Source organism: Neofelis nebulosa, chromosome 13 (genome assembly GCF_028018385.1).
Source record: "Neofelis nebulosa isolate mNeoNeb1 chromosome 13, mNeoNeb1.pri, whole genome shotgun sequence".
NCBI classification, from domain to species: Eukaryota; Metazoa; Chordata; class Mammalia; order Carnivora; family Felidae; genus Neofelis; species Neofelis nebulosa.
In genome coordinates, this window is record NC_080794.1 from 30,172,231 (window position 1) to 30,197,144 (window position 24,914).

Below are 24,914 nucleotides of genomic sequence, written 5' to 3' on the forward strand. Positions count from 1 at the left end.
ATAAAGCTAGCAATAGCAAAGATGCTCCCATGTCCTCACTGATATTTTTCATCCCTGTATGAAATGAATTATTGTGTATGATTAGTACTTATCTGGCCCTTTCCCATGTGATCTTCACTTTCAATAACATAAGCATATAATTTTATGCTAAAATGAGATCTTCACTTTTCTAAGTTCATTTTCATCTTGACATCAATCTGCAATTACATTCCTCTTTGTCCTTTTATCATTTCATTTCAGTCATTAGGAAGGAGGGAAGAAGTTTCAAAGACTAAATTCTTAAAGCGTTTTTTCTAGTTGTCTATTGCTTTATAAGAAACTATACCAATAATACTTTATTTCATTGCTTTGTGGGCCCGTAATTTTGGCAGGGCTTAGCTGGACGAGTTTTTTGTGCTCTGTGTGATGTCGACTGGAAAGGCCGGTTTGATCTGGAGGGTCTAGGATAGGTCCACCCACGTACCTCGGCAGGATGTCTGGAAGGCAGTGCCCAGCTGGCTGCTCTTCCCCTCCATGCAAACTTAGGGTCTCTCTCTGTGGTCTTTCTAGTGGGGTAGCTGGATTGCTTACATGGCAGCTCAGAGCTCCAAGAGATCCAGGTGGAAATGCCTGTTCTCTTGCAGCCTAACCTAGAATCTTTCATGGCATAACTTCTGCCATATTCCATTGGTCAAAGCCATCAGAAATCAGCCCAGATTCAAGTGGAGAGGAAACACTCCACCTCTCCATGGGAGGACTGTGAAAGAGTTTGCTGCCTGCATCATCCATTAATGATGAAACACATACCACGTGTCCTCCAAAAACTCAGGAACATACTTGGCCAGGGAGGGAGTTGGATAATATGGACCTCTTGCTCTAGGCTTAAAGAAAATTGTATTTTGTTAATTTTTAAAAATGTTTTTATTTTTGAGAGAGAGAGAGCGAGCGAGAGCGAGCGAGCATGAGTGGGGGAGGGGCAGAGAGAGGGTGACACAGAATCTGAAGCAGGCTCCAGGCTCAGAGCTGTCAGTACAGAGCCCAACTTGGGGCTTGAACCCATGAACCGCGATATCATGACCTGAGCTGAAGTTGGATGCTTAACTGACTGAGCCAACCAGGAGCCCCCAGCACTCTTTTCATCTTATGAAACTGAAACTCTATACTCATTAAACAGCAATTCCCCATTTCCCCTCCCCCTGTCCCTGGCAAATACTCTTTTACTTTCTGTCTCTATGAATTTGACTACTCTAGGTATCTCATATAAGTGGAATCATACAGTATTTACTGTGTTGTGACTGTCTCATTTCACTTAGCATAATGCCCCTAAGGTTCCTAAATATTATAGCATGTGTCTGAGTTTCTTTCCTTTTTAAGGCTGAACAATATTCCATTGTATGCATATACCACATTTTGTTTATCCGTTCATCCTTCAATGGACACCTTAAGCTACTTTCTTTTCAGTTTTGGTTATTGTGAGTAATGAGTGTACATATATCTCTTTGAGATCCTGCTTTCAATTCCTTTGAATATATGCCTAGAAGTAAGATGGTTGGATCATATGGCAGTTGTATTTTTAATTTTTTTAGGACTTGTCATACTGTGTTCCATAGTGGAACCATAGTGTACTACCTCACATTCCCACCAAAGGCTCCAATTACTCCACATCTTGTCCGTTACTTGTTATTCTCTCTCTCTATTCTCTCTCTTTAATTTGCATGATTAGTGATGTTGAGCATCTTTTCATGGCTTGTTGACCATTTGTATATCTTCTTTGGAGAAATGTCTACTCGAGTTCTTTGCCCATTTTTTAATTGGACTGTTTGTTGTTGTTGAGTTGTAGTTCTTTATACATCCTGGATATTAACCTTTTATCAGTAATATGATTTGCAAATATTTCTTCTATTCTTTAGGTTAACTTTTTTCACTGTTGATTCTGTTCTCTGATGCACAGAAGTTTTAAAATTTGATATATTCCGATTTATCTATTTTTATTTGTTTTGCTTGCACTTTTGGTGTCATATCCAAGAAGTTATTTTCTTTTTCTTTTTTTTTTTTATTTTTTTTTCAACGTTTTTTATTTATTTTTGGACAGAGAGAGACAGAGCATGAACGGGGGAGGGGCAGAGAGAGAGGGAGACACAGAATCAGAAACAGGCTCCAGGCTCCGAGCCATCAGCCCAGAGCCTGACGCGGGGCTCGAACTCACAGACCGCGAGATCGTGACCTGGCTGAAGTCGGACGCTTAACCGACTGCGCCACCCAGGCGCCCCCAAGAAGTTATTTTCAAATCCAATTTCATGAAGCTTTCCTCCTATGTTTTTGTTAGAAGGTGGAGGAGGGCAGTAAGATATCCTCCAGACTGAGAGAACACTTTGAGATGGAAAAATGCAGCAAGACACTCCATATCGTTTACAGAGAGTTTTATTTCAGGGTAATTTACCGACTGGGGTGGATCGAGCAGACGGATGGTCCGGATGCTACGCAGCTCTTCTCCACCAAGTCTGGACCTTAATCCACAGCTTTTATAGAGCAAAGAGCGTTGTGGTGAGGTCTAAAGTGGTGACACCTGTGCACCAGTTATATGTTCTTGTCATCTAAAGTGGTGCCTTCTCTGAGCCCCTTAGGGAAGATCAGAAAAAAACCTTCCTACATTCCAGTCAGGATAAACATTAACTACCAAGGGGCCTGGAACACGAAACCTTGAGAGAGGTCATTGTGCGGTCATAAACAAGATAGAGGGCCAAACATGGATGGAGTCAGTGTTGTCAGCACTTCTACAGTTTTCTTCTAAGAGTTTTGTAGTTTTAACTTTTTATTTAGGTCTTTCATACCATTTTGAGTTAATTTTTGTATACTGTGTAAGTGTTCATCTTTATTCTTTTGCATGTGGATATTTAGTTTTCCCAGAATTATTTGTTGAAGAGATTGTCCTTTCCCCATTGAATGGTCTTGGCACCCTTGTTGAAGATCATTTGGCCATATTTGTACAGGTTTATTTCTGGGCGTTCTATTCTATTCCATTGGCTTACAGATCTTTGTAGTGATATCATACTATTTTGATTATTGTAACTTTCTTTGTGCTAAGGTTTGAAATCAGTAAGTGTGAGGCTTCCAATTTTCTTCTTAAGATTGTTTTGGAGAGCCTGGCTGGCAGTGTTCATACAGCACGTGACTCTTGATCTTGGGGTTGTGGGTTTGAGCCCCACCTTGGGTATAGACATTACTTAATAAAATCTTTAAAAAATGTTGTTTTGGTTATTTGGGATCCCTTTAGATTCCATGGGAATTTTAGGATGGATTTTTTTTCTATTTCTGCCAACACTGTTGAGATTTTGATAGGGATTACACTAAATCCATAGATTGCTTTGGATATTATTGAATCTTAATTATATTAAGTCTTTCAATCCATAAACACAAGATGTCCTCCCACTTACTTGCACTGAATTTTTAACACAGACTATAAACAAAGAAAAAAAATGGAGGCTACTGAATATGGGAATGAAATTCAATGTGTTTTACTTTCTGCTTTAGTGAAAAAGCAGTATTTGCAGTACTAAAATTAAAAGCCTGGTGACTTTATTTAATGGTTAAAATAAAAATTGTATCTTAAACTTTATTTTAAAAATATTTCCCATTATAGAACAACTTTTGAAATGCATAAACACCTATTCCTAGCAAGTAAGTATTATCTGTTCCAGACCTATCCATAAGTTTATATTCTAGGACTTACCCTGATAAATGGTGCTCACTAGAAGACTCCAAACTCTTTGAGAATGAGAGCAATATCCCCTTTTTTAAAAAGTTTATTTATTTATTTTGAGAGAGAGAGAGAAAGAAAGAGAGGCAGAGAGAGAGGGAGAGAGAATCCTAAGCAGGCTCCACACTGTCAGTGCAGAGCCCAACACAGGGCTCCATCATGAACCTGTGAGATCATGACCTAAGCCAAGGTCAAGAGTCGGTCGCTTAACTGACTGAGCCACCCAGGTGCCCCCAATATCCCTTTTACCTTAGCACTTTCTCTCACACTCACCAAATATTTCTTGGTTACTGGAACCAAGGGGGCAAATGAAATTAAGTGCCCACTACTTACTCATACCAGCAATTTAACTCTCAGCAAACAATCTTTAACTAGGAGATTTTTTAAAGGGGATTTTTTTAAAGTGCCAAAATAGTTTACTTTTAAATGATTTAAGCACTATTATAGGACAGAAAATGATTTAAAGAAGCTTTTCATGCAGTCTTTCTAGGGAGATGCATGACTTCTTTTGAATTATTATGGTTACAAATGATACATTGCATTAAAAGACCTGGCAAACACGAGGTTTCAGGTGAAGAAAGGTGAAGCTCTCTAGCAAATGCCCTTGTAGTTCATTGTAAATTTGTAATGTAGAAAAAACAATAAAACAAATTTAACTTCCATATTGGTTATGTCCTAGAAGTGCTTTGGAGACTATTTTTTCTTTCTGTTTTTGCCAAAATTCAATTTCTTCTCGTTGTGCCATGCAGTGCAATCAGGGGAGGACACACAGAATTTTTGAACCCCTTGCAACGATTCAACCTTCTCTTCTTATACAGTCTTGAGGAAGCACAGCTGCCCTCTTGAGATTTTCAAGAAGGCATTTTGACAGCTTTACCAGATAATCAATATAATACATAAATGGCACCAGTGAAGTGCTATTCTCTTTTCCATTGCCTAGAGACGCCCTAAGTATGAAACTCAATTTTTCAGACACCTACTGTTCAACTAGGAGAGATTTTGCCATCTTCAAAGTGCTAAAGGAAATGTCTATTGGAAAATATGTTGAAAACAATGTTACAGGATGTTTGCACTTGCCTTTGTCAAGAAGTCCAAGTCCCTAAATCATATTATGATATTATCAACTTCGAGAAGAACACCAAGCAGCTCCAGCTAAGCTTTTATGCTATGAAAATGTGAAATACTTTTCATTTCTTTTATTTTGTTCTGACTGTACTCATCTATGCCGTTAATGAATGGAAGACCTTGGAATTGTAGGTTCTTCAGTAAAAAAATGATGAGAAGGAATTTTAGGTTCTTCAGTAAAAAATTGATGTGAGATGAAGAACAGCCAAAAGGAAGGACACAGAAGTGGCTAGTGAAATAAGGGGCTTGTCCTGGATGGGACAGAACCAAAGAACAGAGGTATGTTTGGTACCTGCAGAGAAACAACCATTCTGCGCTCCGTCAGAAGGTCTGTTTTACCACCACCGTGACTACTCTAAGCTTTTCTTGTACTTTCTCACTTGCAGTACAGGAAGGGAGTCAAGTTCATGAAGGGTCTAATACAGAGAGACACATTTGTTTTATCACAAGTTTTAGCCCCAGTGACTTCATAGCAACAGTTGTAAAGTTTGCGTTAAGAATTCGTAAGTAGTGTCCAGACTCACGATAAATGAGTACTGTGTGGCCAACAATATCCGTATGAGTGGAGGACGGTGGAGAGATGTTATGCATGGAAGTATTTATTATGCTTGGTTCAGGGTACCGTGTTTGGAGTTTGAGTGCCATGGGAAGAAACAGCAAAGTCCTTTGAGAGCATATACTTGATATTGTTCTTTCCTGTAGAATTTAAATATATCTTTCCTCAGTATGTTTCAACACTTGTTAAAAATTTAGGGAGGTTGAATTTTGCTTATTTAATTTTTAACCCCCAAGGTAAAAACATTTAAAAATGCATTTATGTATCCCTAAAGCCCACTTGGTTTCATTTTCTTTCGTGGAGATAGTAAGACATAGACTGTGGGGAGAAACATTTGGTACGGCCACCCTCTTTTATACATATCCACATATGTCCATTCAGAACAAAGTACATACTAAGAATGATTGTGCTCAGTTTCTTTCTTTTTTTTTTTAAAAGGACGAATCCTTATTTCCACGTAATGAAATCTAATGACTTTTCATTGCAATCCTTCTAAATATCAAAGAATTACCTGCACCTTGAAGGTTCTTGAACTTTTTTGAAATTGCCCTTTTAAAAAGGATCACGGGGTGGCTGCTGGAAGGTTTTCTTCTCGATTTACAACTCAGGCATAGATTTAAGGAGAGTGTAATTACCAGATACAATCCCTAAACAGAATTGAATTGCTTCCTGGATGCCAAGCTTTTTGCAGGCTGACCTTCAATGGGAACAAACACAACACCGCAGCTCTGTGTCCTTGTTAGGTTTCAGCAGGATCCAATATTTTTCTTCTTCCGGGCACAAGTGAGAATAGGACATCTACTTTGTCAAAGGACCAGAAGTCCCAGTTGTCATTGCTCTTCCTTAAAAACAAAACAAAACTTATTAAAAGAGCAAGTCTGGAAGAGCCACAATAAATCACTTGTTCTGAAAATTGAACCAGCCCAACAGCCTCTAAATCAACCACCTACTTGTTCTTCTCAGAAGAAAACAAAGATCAGTTATTGTCTATGAGGTCACAGTGGAGACTGACCATGGAAAACCCTAAATCAGGGAATAGGGTCGCCACTCGCGGGTTAGTTCGTATTCTAGAAATAGTCACATCGGATTCCTCTGCCTCAGTCTGCAAACTAAGACTTCTTCACTGACATATTTTGTTATGTTTTGTTTTTCCCCCTCACCAATCATTACATATAATAAGTGTTAGGTTGTCGTACCCGTCCTTTTTTTCTGGAAGTGGTGCGTTTTGTTAAATTTAACATCCTAATTAGCTTTTGGATAATTAGCTGTCTGGGTGGGCAGAAAAATTCTACAAAAATATGTTGGCTGGTGGAATTTTCAGGTCAGCGCTTTTAACTGTCTACACACACACACACACACACACACACACATCAGTAAGCATGCATGCTTGCACACAATCCTCTTGACTCCTTCATATCACACAGAAGAGCCAAAATAATACACAATACTTACTAATATCCAGGCTTCTAATTGATTTTCTGAGCCAATTGAAAATGAGGGCAGGTAAAGCATTTGTAACAATCAGATTATAGAATGTGAATTTTCCTGTCCTTTCTTTTTATTTTATTTCTTATTTTTTTAAGTTTATTTATTTTGAGAGAGAGAGCAAAGCAGTGTTGGGGGACAGAGAGAGAGAATCCCAAGCAGGCTCTGCACTGTCTGCTCAGAGTCCAATGTGGGGTTTGAATTCATGAACCAGGAGATCATGACCTGAGCCAAAATCAAGAGTCAGATGCTTAACCGACTGAGCCACCCACGTGCCCTCCTGTCCTTTCTTAATTGTGATTGTCCCTGCATACTCCTTCACCTGCCCACCCACTTCACCACCAGTGCACCCCCCCCCAGATCATTCCACACATGCACAAAAGTATTGTGTAAGTGCAAGCCCTGCACAAAGTAATTGACTTTGTGAATAGTTGTTTTCACCCTGGTTTATAAAGACACAGGAGTGCATGCTCTTAAGAGCTTCTTTTTCCTTTTAACTCGCAGCGCACATGACAAAATGTGAGGCATCTGACAGGCAGCCAGCCACCTGCAAGGATCAGTTTTAAACAGATGGTGCAGTAGAAAATGAGTCCAAATGTAGACATCACAAAGTGATCCTGGCAACCACTCACAGATGTGGATTATGACAATTCTGATGACCCTGACCCATGGGTCAGTTGGTTCCGGTCAGAGTGAAATGGTTTGCCTTGTGACAGCGACAAAAACATTAGCAACTTTGTCTTTTGGGAATGAAAGGTGGCTCTGAAGACTAGAAAGGAGACTTTGCCGCAAGCCCCACACGCCTCCTCCTTTCTGGCACTTGCATTGTCTCTTCTTGGCAACAACCTACTCCTCACTGGCCTTTGGAACAGATGAACGAGGCTCGTCTGGTCCTGACATCTGTCCACCTTTGCCAGTCCTACCTCTCCCCACCTGGTCCAAAACAGGCCATGCTCCACTAGATTGAAGCTCTCTCCAAATGAGCTGCACCGTTCTTGCCTTCTCGGGGCCTTGACAGGTGCAATCTGTACTCTAGGATGTCTTTTGTGCCATGCTCAGCCGGCAAATTCCCAGGTACTCATTTAAATGCACCGGTGTGTTACCTCTTTTGTAAAGATTGCCCAGATACCCGTATGTATCCTCCTACACCAGCGAGGCAGAATGAAGAACTTCCGTCTCCCCACAGTCCCTGTCCTGCGGTATTGAAAGTGTTCTTAGGACCACCTCCTTTCTGACCCCATGGGCTGGGTCTGGGGAGCAGCTGTTTTTATCATCAATCATCCCTGGCATCCACAACAGTGCAATATAGCAGATCGTCCATAATGCTTGGTGGAACAAAAGTTAGAGATGATTTTGTATCTGTGCAGATTTTAGTTTTCTGGTGGGTCAAGACTGGGTTTTGTTCCATTCCCCTTTATATGAACCAGCAGAGTGGCATTTGCATAGACGCCTCATTAATACAGTCGCATTCAGTTGTGAGTGGCAGGAACAAAGAACCAGGAGTCAAGAGAATAGGGCTGTATTCCCTTCTTAGGCAACAATTCAATAGGCAAGATGGGATGGGCGACATCCCTAACATCAATGTCCTTTTATGAAAAATGGGGAATGACCACGTATTTCCTGCTTACTTTAAAGGGCCTGTGTGAAGATCAAACACATTTTCTACGTTGGGAAGTGCTTAGTGAAGCAAGAGTTGGTAGAGTATAATGAAAATTAGATCGTACTCTGGAGTCAAATTGACTCCATTACTTTTTGGCTGTGTGACCTTGGGCACATTGGTGAATGTCTCTGAGCCTCAGGCCCCCTCCTGTAAAATGATAGTCTCTACTGCATGAGGTATCTACTCCATGTGGAGTTTAATTTGTGAAAAGCATCTAATACGGTAACTACGAATAGTAACTCCTAACAAATGCTAGGTTTTTAAAAAAATTATAGCTTAACGATTTATATAAATACAAGATGTTGTTAACACTCAATGATGAATTATTGTTCTTCCCTTTAAGAACAGTAGGGGCAGCCTCCCAGATCTGGAAATGAGAATACCCTACTCTCCCTTCCACTTTCATGGCCTCTCCTCCAACCAGCTTTAGACTCTGTTGTTTTAAGCAAGACAGTCTATAGCAGATGAGAGTCAATTTCTTTTCTAGAGTTGGGAAAGCCATTTGGACAGGATAGTCTCCAGCTCTGCCCAGTTTCCTTCCCTCGGAAATATCCCACTTAGGAGATGAGAGCCCTGTGACACATAGGAAACATATCTAGACAATTCCCAGGATTGGTCTGTTCTATTTCAGCTTGCTGTTGCTTGCCGTCCCTGGCCCCAGACAACTGCCCTAAGCAGCTCTGATTGGTAGGTTTTGTAGCATTTTTATTTCCATTTTTCTCAAGCTAGGAAACAGCTTTTTTTTCTTGTTAAATTAATCCAAAGCAAAATTAATATGTCTTTTTTTTTTTTCTTTTTTTTTTTTTTTAATTTTTTTTTTTTTCAACGTTTTTTATTTATTTTTGGGACAGAGAGAGACAGAGCATGAACGGGGGAGGGGCAGAGAGAGAGGGAGACACAGAATCGGAAACAGGCTCCAGGCTCCGAGCCATCAGCCCAGAGCCTGACGCGGGGCTCGAACTCACGGACCGCGAGATCGTGACCTGGCTGAAGTCGGACGCTTAACCGACTGCGCCACCCAGGCGCCCCAAAATTAATATGTCTTAATCATAAGACTTGAGGGTAACATCAGGCAATTGCAAAAAGAAAACATGAAATTCACCAGTTGGAAGGTTTATTTGATATGACCCTTCACAAGAGTCCTCCAGAAGCCATCTCTCTCCTAAACCTTGGCTTAGGAGAAAGGTCTCACTTCCCTCTCTCAGATAGGAGATGCTTTGATCATGTCTCCACTGCTCCTCGGAGTTTAGACTTCTGTTTCCCAGGACGAGTTAGAACACAAACCTGCATATCATCTGGAAGCATACTCATCTTCACAGGTAAGGTAGGGCGTCCGTGTTTGGCAGTGCATTCTCCAAAACCTGCATCATTCAGTCTTAAAGATGGCAATGTGTGGCCATCTAAATTTATTTTTTAAATGTTTATTTATTTATTTTGAGAGAGAGAGAGAGAGAGAGAGCGAGTGTGTGAGCAGGGGAGGAACAGAGAGAGAGGGAGAGAGAGAATCCCAAGCAGGCCCACGCTCAGCAGGAGCCCAACATAGGGTTCAGTTCCATGACTGGGAGATCAGGACCTGAGGCAAAAATGAAGAGTTGGTCCCTCAACCAACTGAGCCACCCGGGCGCCCCAGTCTAAATTCATATTTGGGGTGGGGGGGAAGGCTCAGAAAATCATAAATCTTCCAAATATACCCCTACTTTCGATCTCTGGTTGAAATACACATCGATATGTCTAAAATGCCTCACTCAAAGTTGTTTATTTCAGAAGAGAGGAACTTAACCTACGTACACATTCTAGCTTACTTATAAGTAGATGCTATATGAGAACATATTACCGGATTTGAAATAAAGATTCAAAATCCATCTCCACAAATGAAAAATGTTCTGGGAGCTTTAAACAAACAACTTGTCCCTCCTTTATTCCTCTATGGGGAACGAAATCTTACTATTGACAACCAGGGACAGTATCAAGCAATTAAACCTGTCATCTCATTATGAGTGAAAGACAAGCTCAGTATTAATGATTTGTTTCTACTTGGCAATGATTTTAGATGGTCCTTAGATGAAAGAAAAAAAAAAGGAGTGGTCTAAAGAATGTACTCAAACACTCTTGTCGTTTTATTTTATTTATTTATTTTTTAAAGCTGTTAGTTTTTTTAAAAAAATATTTTTATTTATTTTTGAGACAGAGAGAGAGCATGAGCAGCGGAGGGGCAGAGAGAGAGAGGGAGACACAGAATTTGAAGCAGGCTCCAGGCTCTGAGCTGTCAGCACAGAGCCCGACGTGGGGCTCGAACTCACGGACTGTGAGATCATGACCTGAGCTGAAGTCAGACGCTTAACCGACTGAGCAACCCAGGCGCCTCGTCTTGCCATTTTAATCTACCCAATGACAGGAAGGGCTTTTTCTCTGACACTTTGGGGAAATTTTTAAATAAGACACAGTGGGGAAGCTGAAAAGAATGAGATCTGTTGCTTCCCAAAGACGGTCTTTACATACCTGATGCTAGGTTTATCATCAGGGAAAGATGAAAAAATATTAGTGTGAGATATTAATTGCCAGTGGATGAAAATGAACTCTGGGTCAGAAGAGGGGGTAGTGGGAGGGACTTGGATCCAAATCCCTGCTTTGCCACTTACTAGCTGTATGCACTGGAGAAAGTTATTTAGCCTCCCTTGCCTAAATTACCTCCTCTATAAAATGAGGATAATGGAAGTAACTGCATTACAGGGTTGTGATGAGATTTAAGACAGAAGGTATACATAAAGATGATATATATTCTGGCACAATGCCCAGCATGAACCTCAATGCTCAAAACACTTAGCTATTGTTGACATCATGATTGCTGTTGCTGTTGTTATTAGGATAACAGCAACAACAACAAAAATCTGGACCAGAGGAAAAGGAACTCATTGCTATGACCAGTAAGACATTCTTCCTTTCCACGGTCCTTCCAAATCCAATTCTACTCCAATATCTCATGGATGGAGTGTCCTAAATGGGATAAAAACAATTTCTGCTCTGGGGGAATATGCCTTCTCCTAGAATGCTGGAAAACAAAACCAAATAAGACAAAAACAAAAACAGCAAGCCTCCTCCAAATCTTTTCAAATTGGTTCATACCACCTTGTGCGTATCTTCTTTAAAATTCCACTTTCTATTTTTTATGCACTTTGAAGTTCATATAAAATCAATATGTAGAAATCAGCTTTATGAGTATTGAATTTCTACAAAACATTTCTGTTTGGAATTCAAGTCTCAGGAGGCACTGATCCATGCTTTTTATTACTATTAGAATAAATGAATGTGGTGCTTTATTATACTTGTTGAATAGTGGCTAAAAGACCATGAAAAATCCAAATAATCCAGGAATGGCTGTCTTCAAGTCTCCCTGGGAAGAAGAGGAATGGCTTGCTAAGAGTCTTTAAAGACCAACAGGTGCTAAGAAATTTGTTTTGACCCATTAAATTTACATTGGCTTCACAGTTTTCAAGACTCTCCTGCTGTCTGCCATTGCTGCTGTCTAAAAGCCTCAGGCTGGAAATGATTAAGTTTTCATGCATATGTTAAGTGGGCAGATGATTAAAATGAGAACAAACAAGATACTAGATGGCTCCACCCTGGCTCTTGCAATGCTGCTTGTTCAATACTGTTTATGACCGCCATTTTTTTGTTGAGAAGAGCAAACACCAGAGAAATATGAGTGGAGTTTACTGCCCTCGTGCATGTTTTGGGGATTTGGGAAAGGCCCCTACTCCAACATAACCCAACTAGCTCTAAGTGAACGAGAGACCACGAAGGTATCTCCATCCTTAGCTCCAGCCTACCCCTTCAGCACAGCAGTGGCATCTGGATGAGAACGTCTGCAGGAAGAATGAGGCTGGGGATGTAAAGCAGTAAATTAGGCTGGGCTCCCTGGGTTAGGCGATGAGTCATAACAGGGCTGCCCTAGGGAGGAGCTGGCATGAACCAGATAGCCAGGAAGTCTAATATGGGTGTAAATGTTTGAATTTTTTAATGCACTATATAACTGGACCACAGGCTCCCTTTATGACAGCCAGTTGTGTGTGGTATAAACCTTTGTCTTTGCTGCTGTGCAACATTGCAAGATGCAGCTGTTGGGGCCCTAGTGGCAGAGGGCAGATGGTGGTCAAATGCTTTCCAAAAAGCAACAGCAGTTCTGGAAAAAATTGAAAAAGGGGTTTCATCAGCTGTTGAGATCCTTTGCATTCACTGTTCCCTCCAAACACAAACTTTTACAGAAACACAATTAAAAGGAACTACAGAACCTAGATAAGTGCATTTCTTTTTAATAACTGGGACTCATTTATGTCCCTTAGGTGGGCACACAGGCACATAATCAGAGATATGATGTTAAATCCTGAAAAACAAAAATGCAAATAATTCTTATTTTCAATAAAAAATTTTTTTGGTGCCTAAACTAACTGAAGATCCTTGGTGAATTTCTTGATTTAGAAAATGCATTAATACCATCTGTCTTATTCCTTTTGGACTGCTATAACAAAATACTGCAGACTGTAACTCATAAGCAACAGAAATTTTTTTCTCACAGTCTAGAGTTTGGGAAGTCCAAGATCGAGGTGCCAGAATGATTGTGTTCTGGTCAGGGACCTATTGTTCTCCCTGTGATTTCATATGGTGGAAGAGGCTAGGGATCTCTCTGGAGCCTCTTTTGTAAAATCACTAATCCCATTCATAAGGGCGCTGCCCTCATGGCCAAGTCACTTCCCAAAAGCCCTTCTTTCTAACACTATCACCTTTGGCGTTCAGGAACTCAACATATGAATTTGGAGGATAAGTAGGGCAGTTGGGTCAGGGAACACATTCAGACCGCAGCACCATCTTTTCATCTTACAATTCTGTTTTTCATAAAACTCATCCAAGGTCAAATAAACCTGAGAATTAGGAAAGATGAGAATTAACCAAATAACGTGTTAATTTCAGGGAAGGAATACATTCAAATGACAGAATGAAGAGTAGAAATGAATATGAATACACTTTTAAATGGACCATAGACAATATTGCTTAAATCTAATATCGAGCTCGGAAATCATAGTTTGGTCACATATTGGCCAATGCTACCTCATTCTCAGCCTTTCAGTTTGGGTAGAGTTGCCTATACAGCCAATTCCAGAGGTGGGGGCTGGCTGATGTCAGCCCCATCTCCTTAGCCACAGCAATGGGTGAAGAGACTCAATTCAGGTCAGACAGTTGCAGGAAAAAGTTTGATGGTAATTCCAGGAAAGAAACTTACTTTCCTCACCTGTGTCTTGTGAGAGATACTTGCTCTTTCTCTGTAGGCTGTGGTGATCATGTCAGGCCTGGAACAGCTTCCTGGATGGCAGCCAGCCATTAAGTATAAAGCTGATGCACAGAGGGACTGAGAGCTGAGAGCAGGATGTAGACTTTTTTTTTTTTTCTTCCCTTTTTTCTTTTTAGCTTAACCACATACCCTGGTAATGGGGCTGCGATGGGACTAAACTTGCTCACTGTTATTTTGGGTGCTATTACTGTCACTATTCCAATTTAGCTTTTCAATTAAATTTGCTATTCATTTTTAAGGAAGCAGTGCAGTTTCAAAAGCTTAATAAATGTTGCTCTACTTTATACAGCACTTGATTCTATAAGGCATTGCTGGGTTCTCTCATCAATCCTTCACACGTCATTCATTAAAGCACCAAGTTTATCCTTTCCTTATGAAGAAACTGGGCACTTGTCTTTGCCCCAAACAGACAGGGGGAATCAATGAGAGGAGGAAATAGTTTTTCCCTTAAGTACTGTATCTATATGTATTTCAGGATCAAATTATTTGGAAAGATCAAGTCATTGTAAAAACAAAGTGCATCTGCTTAAATGGGCCCCATGCTAAACGGAATGGTATCTTTGGCTATTTACTATTCTTGGGCTCTCTATTCTTAGAGACAAACTAAATAATGAAATTATTCAGTCCTGTGTGATTCAACCTTATGCCTTTATAAATAAAGTCTAGCTCCTTTAATAATTGTAGTATATACATACTATTACTGATGAAATGGCCAGAGGACACCTTGGAAATAAGTAGCTTGCTAATAATTAGTCAAACCAATGTTGAAACATCTCTATTCTGTTCATTTAAACTTTCATGCCCTTGTAGGTATACATAAATTGAAATAAAAATCTCCTTTTCTACAATATATTTACCAGCTTTGAAATATGAAGTCTAAATTTATATGCAAATTTTACATTTCAACTGTGTTTTTGTTAGATTTTCTAGAACTTGTTATTTGGAAAATAATTATGGATTTCTTTGTTACTTTCCTAAATTACTTTGAAATTGTAGTCATATACAAAATTCAATAAGTTCACTTACATTGTTAAATATCTCTTTTAACTTCAAGGCAAGTTATAAATCCACAATTTTCAGCATGCTACTTTCCTAATATTCAAAAAAACTTTCAGTTAACATGATATCAAATACGTCTACTTATATATCTATTTTATATTTGATTGAAACATGACAAGCAAATGTTCATGAACCGTTTTCAGATTAGCTTAGAAAATCTGGAAATCTTTGTTAAAAAATTTCAAACTCTAACTCATTACTAGAATAATTTTCAACAGGAAGTATACCAAGGGCATAGTTATATTGATGGATGGGACAAGTAGAAAGCCAGTGAAAGAGTTTAAAAATTTTAGGACAATTTGATTTTCCTGAAGGGCAGCAGAAATGTTTCTGAACTTTTCATCAGGATTTATATCAGTATCAACAATGTTGTAGAAAATTGTCTAACCTTCTGAATCAAGGCAGTATATTAATTAATATGTGTGTAATAAGATGGAGAAAGTACTATTGTGGTTGGGAGGGTAAGTATTTGGATGAACTACTTAGAGTGTGGGACGAGACTCCCCAAAAGCATACAACTTCTAAAGAGTTCCAGTCATTTCCGGGACTACATTCTAATAGGAGGTTGTGTGAACTGAGACTTTCTTTAGCCAGGGGAGCAACATTGGCCTGGAGTACACTTGACTGGGTGCAGTGGAGGTCCTGTGTTTATCAGATGCGTAGGGTCGACGACACTTGGTCGAGAGTACCTGACTCTGTCTACAGAGAGAATAGATGCCTTTAATGGGAAAACCTGTGCGTTTGCTGTGTTGTGTGCTATGTGACTTCCACAAGCAAGCACTGAAGACTCTTAATGAAAAATAAAATATGAGAACATTTACTCAGGAAAGTGTATCGATAACTTCAGTGCTGGTAAGAGTGTGGGGAGAAGACGCATTATTGGTTGGAATGTGAATTGCTGTAATCTCATAAAAAACTTAAAACTCATATGTCCTTTGACCCAGGAGTTCAACTTGTAAGGATTTATTTTACAGCTGTAGTAGCAGGTAAGGACAAGCAGGTTTGTGGCAGGAAATATCTGATATCTGAACTTTCAGCTTAAGAATGGTTGGATAAATTATGGTGTAGCAATACTAGGAATTACTATATTGATATGAAAATGCATGAAATCTATGCATGAATCTATGCATTTGTGATTATATCAAGTGAAAAATCAAGCTGTAAGTTAATCTGCATACCAAGTCTTTTTATTGATAAATGTGAAAAAATCCTATACGACCATATATCCTTTTATGTTTATTTATGAGCATTGAAAAGCTGTGGAAGGATTCTGTTTGTTACTTCATGGGTCTGGGCTGAACATGGGAGAAAGAGATTAGTAATGACTCTTTTATACTCTTCTATATTGTTTGATCTATTGCAATGAATATGTATTACTTTTGAAATAAAAAGTGAAAACAACAGGTGGACAGCAGAAGCTGCATGAAGGTGCTAGTTATAATTTTGCTTCATACATGTATTAGGCTTCTGAGAACTCCTACGACTTTGAGTCCTTATAAGTATTACAAAGTGAAACAGATTAGGACTACACGGTGACCAAAAGATGGAATTGATGGAAGTAATAGAATTAAATGCTAGATGTTTCCAGATGTCGGTGCTGAACTCCACATAGCTGAGATACTTATGTAGTGGCTGAATACCACATGATGTCCACCATCCTGGGACACTATGTAGAATAAAAAAAAAAGAAAAAGAAAAAGTTGATCCACTAGCTAGTAGTTTGAAGTTTCAACTGGGCAGTATTGATGTGACCATTCTAACGAGGGTTATTAACTGTATTGTGATGATGATCTGTTCTAGGTTGACCTGTGTCCCCTCCAAAAAAAGACATGCCGAAGTCCTAATTTGCAGCACCTGCACATGTTACCTTATTTGGAAATAGGGTGTTTGCATGTGAATCAAGTTGAGATAAGGTCATTAGGGTGGGTCCTAAACTGATGTAGCGTGTGGTACACGCTGGGTAGCTAGTTTGTGCAAGCACATCCTGAATGTGCTTGTTAAATCACTGCCTTGAGAATGTAGCAGTCCTGTCCTCCCTCCCATCAAGCAGAATGTGCAGAACATGCTGGTCAGTGTTCAAGGTTAGGAGCGTGGGGGGTGGCTGACCCTGGAGCATCTCCCTTGTAATGAAGAGTGTTCAGGTGGCAGGCCTTGATCTTCTTGGAAATTGTGGCCGTTCAAGGAGGGGAAGGCCACTGATAGTCACTAGGCTGAGTGGCTATGATGTAGAAACTTGCTGCGTGTTAGTCCCATGACTCGATGCTTTGTCCAGTCGGCCGCTCCTGGACTCTCTGTATGCAAGTTCCCCCAATAAACCTGTGCCTTGATTGCTATCTCTACATCTTTTCTTTGGCCTCACTGAACCATCACCCAGCCTAGGCTTCGAGTCTGCTGGGGTGTGGCTGCACACTGGTGTCCTCATGAGAAGAGGGAAATCTGGACACAGAGAGACACACACAGGGAGAACTCTATAAGGAGATGGCAGAAATTGGAGTTGCGTAGCTGTAAGCCGAGGATGACAGGTGACATCAGAACCTGGGGCAGACACGGAACAGGTTCTCCACTAGAGCCTTTCAGTGAGAATGGCCCAGACAACACCTTAATTTTGGACTTCCAGTGCCCAGAATGGTAAGATAAAAAATTTTTATGTAAAACCACTTTTTTTTTCTATTTATATACCACTTTTTGGTACTTTATTATGGCAGTCCTAGGAAACTAGAACAAAACCCAAATATATTGCCAGAGAGAAAAGGAAGAAAGATTAGCATGACCAGGCAGAGCTCCTATATTGCCAGAATTGCATGACCATTTATTCAAATATTATACTTAATAATATTTCCGGAAAGATGCTCAGGGGAGAGAGAGAGAGAGAGAGAGAGAGAGAGAGAGTGGGAGAAAGAGTGCTAATGCACAAGCCACTTTGGAAAATGGTGTCAACATTTAATTATTATACTGGATAGTGTTTTGAGAAGAATATTCTGAATTTCAATAAAACGCAGGTTTGCAAAAAAATTTCAGCAAGAGCAAAATTGATTGACAGTTTACAGTTTTCTGGTGTGTGGTAGTCAGCTTGCCTGCATCCAAATATTTTGATGTTATTTTCTTGAACCAAAAATCTGGTCACACTGTCTGTAATGAGAAGGAAGTTTTCTATTTAAAGAATTGCAGCAGAGTGGTGAGGCACAGAGTAGTGAAGAGAAAAATCATGTGCATGGTGATTGTCAGATGGGTGGGGAACGGGCTATCTGTAGTCTTTTAGAGGGACACAGGATTTTTCTACAAGTGACCATTGTTACTTCTATTTTTAAAAATTTATTTATTTATTTTGAGAGAGAGAGAGAGAGAGAGAGAGAGAGAGAGAGAGAGCATGAGCATGGGAGGGGCAGAGAGAGAGGGAGAGAATCCAAGTGGGCTCCATGCTGTCAGCGCAAAGCCCAACACGGGACTGGATCCCGTGAACCGTGAAGTCATGACCTGAGCGGAAATCAAGAGTCGGGCGCTTAAATGTCTGAGCCACTCAGGCGCCCCTGACCACTGTTACTTCTTTAAAAACATCAGCTTTGTGTTTTAGTTACCAAAGCAGAAGCGTATATATTCTATCATATTATTGTGATCTTTGCTAAAGATATTGCCGTTTTCTTGTTTGTTTGCTTATTTGAGCGATTTAAAGCTAGGGCAACAAATGCTCTCTTGACAGTGCTTCTGACTTAAGCGAGCTAACCGGTAATTTACTAATGAAATGTTCATAATTATAGAAATATGAGGTTGAGGGGGAGGGGTGGCTTTTATCAAGCTGATAATGAGTTTATTTGTTACAGTGCATCACAGGGGGCACACTGTGGGAGACTGAAGGCTGCACACCGTGTGCGGACAATGTCCCACTTTTGGAACTGCTCTCTGCTGAATGTAGAAGAACCAGCCCATGACAACAAGTTGGAGTGTCATGTGTTGTGGGAGGAAATACCACAAAGTGGGGGAGAAATGTGCTCCTTAGATGTTATCTGATGGGCCAAGTCAGTCCTGAGAGCTCTGCCCTGATCCCGTGAGATGCTACATTAGGCTCCCCATGAGCCTTATACTTCCCATTCTGCGAATAAAAACTGGTTTGCACAGACTTGTTGACTTTCCTTCAAGTCCTATTTCCCCCCAAAGTCACAAGTCACATGAGCAAAGCTTCACACCACAAATGGACCCAAATAACTTAAAGAATGTCTTAGGGGCACCGCTACCCTGGTGAAGAGACCACTGCAGCACGTTTTTTGTGATGTGCACGGTAAACTCAGAGGAATAAGGGGGAAAGGTCTGGAAAACAAACACACAGAATCTGTTAGGCCTCTGAACTGGGGCCACCCTATTTCCTTTGCTCTCCACTGGCTTTTGCTCCTGTTACTCTATTGACATCTCGTTTTTGATGGGCCACGTGATCACCTAGTGGCTCAGTCCTCTGATCTTTTCCAGTCTTCCCTTTCCAGACTTTTCTTACACCGGTTGGTACTGTTCATTAACAACTTCTGCTCTCTTTGCTCCAGGAAGTTGGACAAATCTCAGTCTTCTCCCATCTTTGTCTGGTGTTGCTATCTCTTCCTCTTTAGCCTTTGAATGTAGGGTCTCCTGAAAGTGGTCCTCCATTCTGGCATCCTCTAGAGACAGATGTGAGGTGGGAAAAGAGAATAACCCTTGGTAGAGGGGTTCAAATAATTCTGGCTCTGAAACTTATAATTGCCAGGTGGGGGAGAACAAGAGAGGTAGGGAGGGAAAGAAGGAGTGGAAGGAGGGAGGGAGGGAGAGAGAAAAAGAGAGAGAGGAATTTGAATTGTGTTCGTGTTCCATTCTTCTCCATAAGGATATGCCTGGGAGTATGGGAGCAATGAATGTGTTATCTCTTTAGTTGGCTATCAGTCATCTCTTATGTTGTGAGTATCTCTCAATGCTAAGTGTGGTCCCAGTATTCAGAGGGTTAGGAAGTGTTTGTTTTAAAAAAAATTTTTTTTTTTTACATTTATTTATTTTTGAGAGACAGAGAGACAGAGCACTAGTCGGGGAGGGATAGAGAGAGAGGGAGACAGAATCCAAAGCAGGCTCCAGGCTCTGAGCTGTCAGCACAGAGCCCGAGCGCGGGGCCTGAACTCACAAACCGTGAGATCATGACCTGAACCAAAGTCAGACGCTTAACTGACTGAGCCACCCAGGTACCCTGGAAGTGCTTGTTTTTTTAAATTAAAATGTGGTCCTTAAACTTCTCCATCTGGGGTTTTATTAAAGAAGCAAATACTGGCTGGGCTTGACTCAGTGAAGGCCAGTACTGTACTGTCTTAATGGAAGACTTAAGGCATCCCAAGAGTGTTTTTAAAGCCACAACATATCATCGATTTTAACATTTAACCCCCCACATAAGATGAAATGTTACTGACTTTAAGTAATTTTCTTAATGTCTCCAAAGCTTAGCATCAAAATGTGCTTCCTGTAGGTTGTAATCAGTGTTTAATGCTTCCCCAAAACGCTGCCAACATCCCAATAACCTGGAGAAACATTTTTTTGTAACAATCCATAGGTTTTGAACTTTACTATTTTGTTACAATTTTAAATTTACAGAAAAGTTTCACGTGTAATACAAAGAATTATCACGAGACCCCTATGTTGTTCCTTTTCAATGAGTCACTGATTTCTGTAATTCTTAAATCGTGCTCTTTTGCCTTAATCTCCCTCTTTTTTTCTGCTTCATTATCATGAATCCCTTTATAATCTCTATTAGTGTATTTCCATATTTGCTTTATCTCACTTAATACATGTATAGATTATACATATAATACATGTATAGATGCACATATACATGTATAATATATACATGAGTATACATAGTGTAATGTATGTGTAGGTTACATGTATCAAATCATATACATTTATATATAAATAGAATTTATGATATATGTAATTTACATAATTATAATTATAATTATAATTATAATAATATACATAATATACAGTGCATTTGTCTTCCCAATTCTGTACTCGGTGACTTCTAAAATTATTCGTGGTGGGAGCATTTCCACCACAGAAATAAACAGACACTACAAACTAGGGTTTTGACTTACTATTATTTGTTTCCAGAGACCTGGTTTACCAATATTACAACTGTCTTTAACTCTAAATATTTCATGTCCTTAGGAATAATGACATTCTCTTACCTAACTACAGTAAAGAGACCAACATAAGAAAAATTAACACTGATAAAATGCCATTATATGATCCAAGTCTGTATTAAATTATACCAATGGTTCTAATAAAGTCCTTTATAGCTATTGCCCCTCCTGGTCCAGGATCCAATCCAGGCTCACACATTATATTTAGTAGCCGTGTCTCTTATAATTGTTTTAAAAATTGGAATAGTGCCTCTTCCATGTTTTCGTCTTTATGACCTTGGTATTTTTGAAGGGAATAGAACAATTTCGATTTGCCTGATATTTTAGGCTTTGTTTGGTGGGAATATAGTTTAAGGGACAAAGTGTTTTCAGTGCATGATACTAGGAGGCAAATGGTGCTTAGCCCAGTATTGGTAAGTTAACTTTGATCACTTGAGTAAGGGAATGTACACCAGGTTTCTTTACAGTGAAGTTAACTGTGTTTCCCTTTGCCGTTCATCACTTCAGTGTGGGGCTGCATTATCATCTAAACTTTGGCCATTACAATGCATGAAATAAGCGACATACAGTATGAAAGAAAAGCCAAAGTTTTATTTGTTCTGAAATAGCTTAAATGTTACAGGTTTTTGTAGTTGTTGCTAAAAGAGAAGTAAAAATTAAAATACAAACTGTGAGCCGCGTGTCCAGGGAGAGTTTTCATGCTGTAGTCATGTTCTACTTGTGAGGCGGGCATGTGTGCGAAAGAGAAGAGAGCCAGGGTGGCGTGGTGGGGAGACGGTGGGGAGATACGCCCACTCCCCGCCTCAGCCCTTTTCTGCTCTGAAGTTGCTGCTGTTGACGACGCTACAAGACAGTCTCTGAATTTCAGTTATTTCATCTATAAAACTAGGATACTAGTTCTTCTCTCCTGGGAAGATGAAATTAGACAGTGGTCGTAGCTAACATTTACTAAATGCTATATATGAGCTGGGTGCTTGGTCATTTAATCCTCCTATGAATTTACAGATGAAAAAGTGTGGGAAAGCTCCGAGACGAGAAAGGTTAGGTGTCCAGACGGCTCCCACCACGTCCTTGACTGATTGTCCCCCAAATATGCATTTTCTTCCATTAATTCCATTTTACACACTTGCGAAGTGTCGAATAGGAGACTGTCCTGTAACAGACAACAAGGGACAGGGACCGAGGAAGACTTCTATCGGCTCATTTGTCACACCCCACTGCCCTTTCCAGCCTTCCAAAAAAGAATTCTTGTTGTTCCTCGCTTTATTGTCTAGACTTTGGTTTCTTGGCTTTGTACGATTGCCATTTTGGGCCAGATGAGAGCTTGCTGGGGGTGGGGGGCTGTCTTGTGCATTACTGGGTGTTAAGCAGCATCCCAGGCCGCTACCCACTCAATGCCAGCACGCACCCTGTAGCTGTGACAACCAAAAATGTCTCCAGCAATGGTGAAACACCCTCTGGGAGGGCAAAGTCACTCCCAGCTGAGAACTGTGGCCTTAGGGCATTGGTGGTCACACGTGTTGGATAACAGGGCACGGTGGATAGTTTAGTGACTCTGCCCTTGGTGGCCGTGTGATCTTAAGCAAGTCCCAGTTACTCTGGGCCTAATTTCCTTAGCAGTTAAATAAACTCTGTTTTTCAAACCTAGTATCTATCCCTCATGCGGACTAAAATGAGAGGGCAGTTCACAAGTTTTTAGCTCTTCTTCTGTAGCTGTTTGAAAAACAAACTATTGTTGCTTATTTGAAATGTCCGGGGACCAGAGTCCAACCCTGAAGCTCTGCTGTAATGGCCTGTGGACTGTGGGACAAAAATGATCTCCAAAAATATCTTTCAGCCACTTTCTTTTTCTGCTAGTTTAAATACTCTTTAGTGACTTTCCCCTATGAAGGCCCTCTAAAGTCACAGATACCCAATATGAAAAGGTCCAGAAAGGCTACACATTCATTTATAATTTGACACTCTAACAATCCTGGTGAGGATATTGAAAGCTAAGGCTAAATGTGTTTATTTTATTGACCAACCAAACAGCTCGCTTTATAGCTTCTCTGCACCGTGAGAGTGTTATGTGCGTCACTTAAAAGTTAGCAGTGAAGGGGCGCCTGGGTGGCTCGGTCTGTTAAGCATCCAACTGCGGCTCGGGTCATGATCTCACAGTTCATGTGTTCAAGCCCCACATCGGGCTCTGTGCAGACGGCTCGGAGCCTGGAGCCTGCTTCGGATTCTGTGACTCCCTCTCTCTCTGCCCCTCCCCAACCCCTCAAAAATAAACATTAAAAAAAAAGATATCAATGAAAATACCTTCATGTGTTCATTCATCCATTGATCCTATCAATAGATGTTTACGTAGCACCTATTTTTTGCCACTTTAACTGTGCTAGCTTAATGTTTTTCTACAGACTTGCTGGTACACGTGAAGGGGACAAGGTCTGTAGAATGTACAACTAGACAGCATGTTTCAACGTTGTACATGCAGTATTATTTTCCTAATAAGCACTGCAGCACATCAAGAACCTAGTACAAATATTCATATTTGGAGAAAGCAGAAAAGAGGAGACATCCATAACACTCCCATACAGGTTCACTAGATCCTAATTCCTGGCTGTACCAAAACGGGAGCCCAAGAGTTAATTTCAGAAAGCACTTAAAATCTGATATGAGAAATCTCTGTCTATAAAAAAAACAAAACCAAACCACAATACCCTGAGGCAGGCAATTATCTGCTGAAATGAAAACAGAAAGACAAGCCATAGGATAACAGCTGAAACCTCAAAGAATAGCAATATTTATCAGTGGTAATTTTAAAATAAAATACATAAAATTAATCTCAAGGTCCTCTAGGATTTCCTTTTGATTTATTTCTCTATTTTTGGCAAAAATTCTGCCAGCCTGAGTTGTGGGCAATTTTACTAGTGATGTAGAAAACAAGGGCCCGTCCCTTCTCCATAATTATCAAGAAAAATTGAGAGATATTCTTTATTGGAAGCCCAGATGTACATATTCTGACACACAGTGACTTTCTGGAATGCCTGCCCTTTCTGAATGCTAAAGCCAAAAGAGTGAAAGGATAAGAAAACTATGACTAATTGTATCTAATTGCCACAAATTGGAGCTGCACACCAGGGTAGCAGGAATAATTACTTCTAGGGACTTTATCACCAGCAATTTTAAATCCAAGGGGACGTGAATGAGGTCAATTTTCTGTGTAGGAGCACAATGACTGGTAACCAGAGTTAATGACCATTTGATGGCTACTGGACACACTATCGCAACTGAGGGATTTGTTGGATTGCAGTTATGGAAAGATCGTCAAAGATCACACTATTCAATCTCCTCGTAGTAGAGAAAAGGAAACCAAGGCTCCTAGTGGTGAAATTACTTGGGCAAATCATCAAGTTTGGTCTCCTGACTCCCTCCTGATGTTCTTTCTGCTTCTTCAGGTTGCTTCTCAGAATGCTCAGTTGTCTCTTCTCTTAAGACAGACTCACAGTTGGAATCCTGAATCCTCACCAGACTGCGATTTCATGTGGTTGTCCCTCTAACCAAAACTTCCACTGGGTGGATAAGATGTTAAAACTTACTATAGCAGACAGAATGCTGAAGTTCATATGAAAGTGTGATTTTTCTGTCTTGAAAACATTTACATCATAGCCTTTGGAACTTCTGAAGATATTTATTTTACATTTTTTTCTATTTACCTAGTGCCTTGACATCTCCCAGATTGATGGTGGGATTCAGTGGGGGCCGATGACATTTACTTTTTCCATCTAATCTCTAAGAATCAAAGGTGTTCCCCTGGGTAGTACTCC

General features: G+C 40.2%; 1 protein-coding gene across 3 annotated transcripts in view; it reads left to right on the top strand.

Moving 5' to 3' along the window:
- Positions 1 to 19,080, top strand: part of LOC131492730 (uncharacterized) — a 41,221-nt gene extending 22,141 nt beyond the window's left edge. For 2 of the 3 annotated variants that reach the window (XR_009252266.1, XM_058696466.1), the window contains exons 3-4: positions 17,340 to 17,593; positions 18,784 to 19,080. Coding sequence is in view for 1 of the 3 variants with exons in the window: in XM_058696466.1 (XP_058552449.1) it covers positions 17,340 to 17,593; positions 18,784 to 18,970 (441 nt within the window). In the remaining 2 variants the exon portion in view is untranslated. Of the gene's footprint in view, positions 1 to 6,900; positions 7,977 to 17,339; positions 17,594 to 18,783 lie in introns of those variants that run through there. The other variant, XR_009252265.1, reaches the window with a different exon arrangement.
- The last annotated feature ends 5,834 nt before the right edge of the window (positions 19,081 to 24,914 follow it).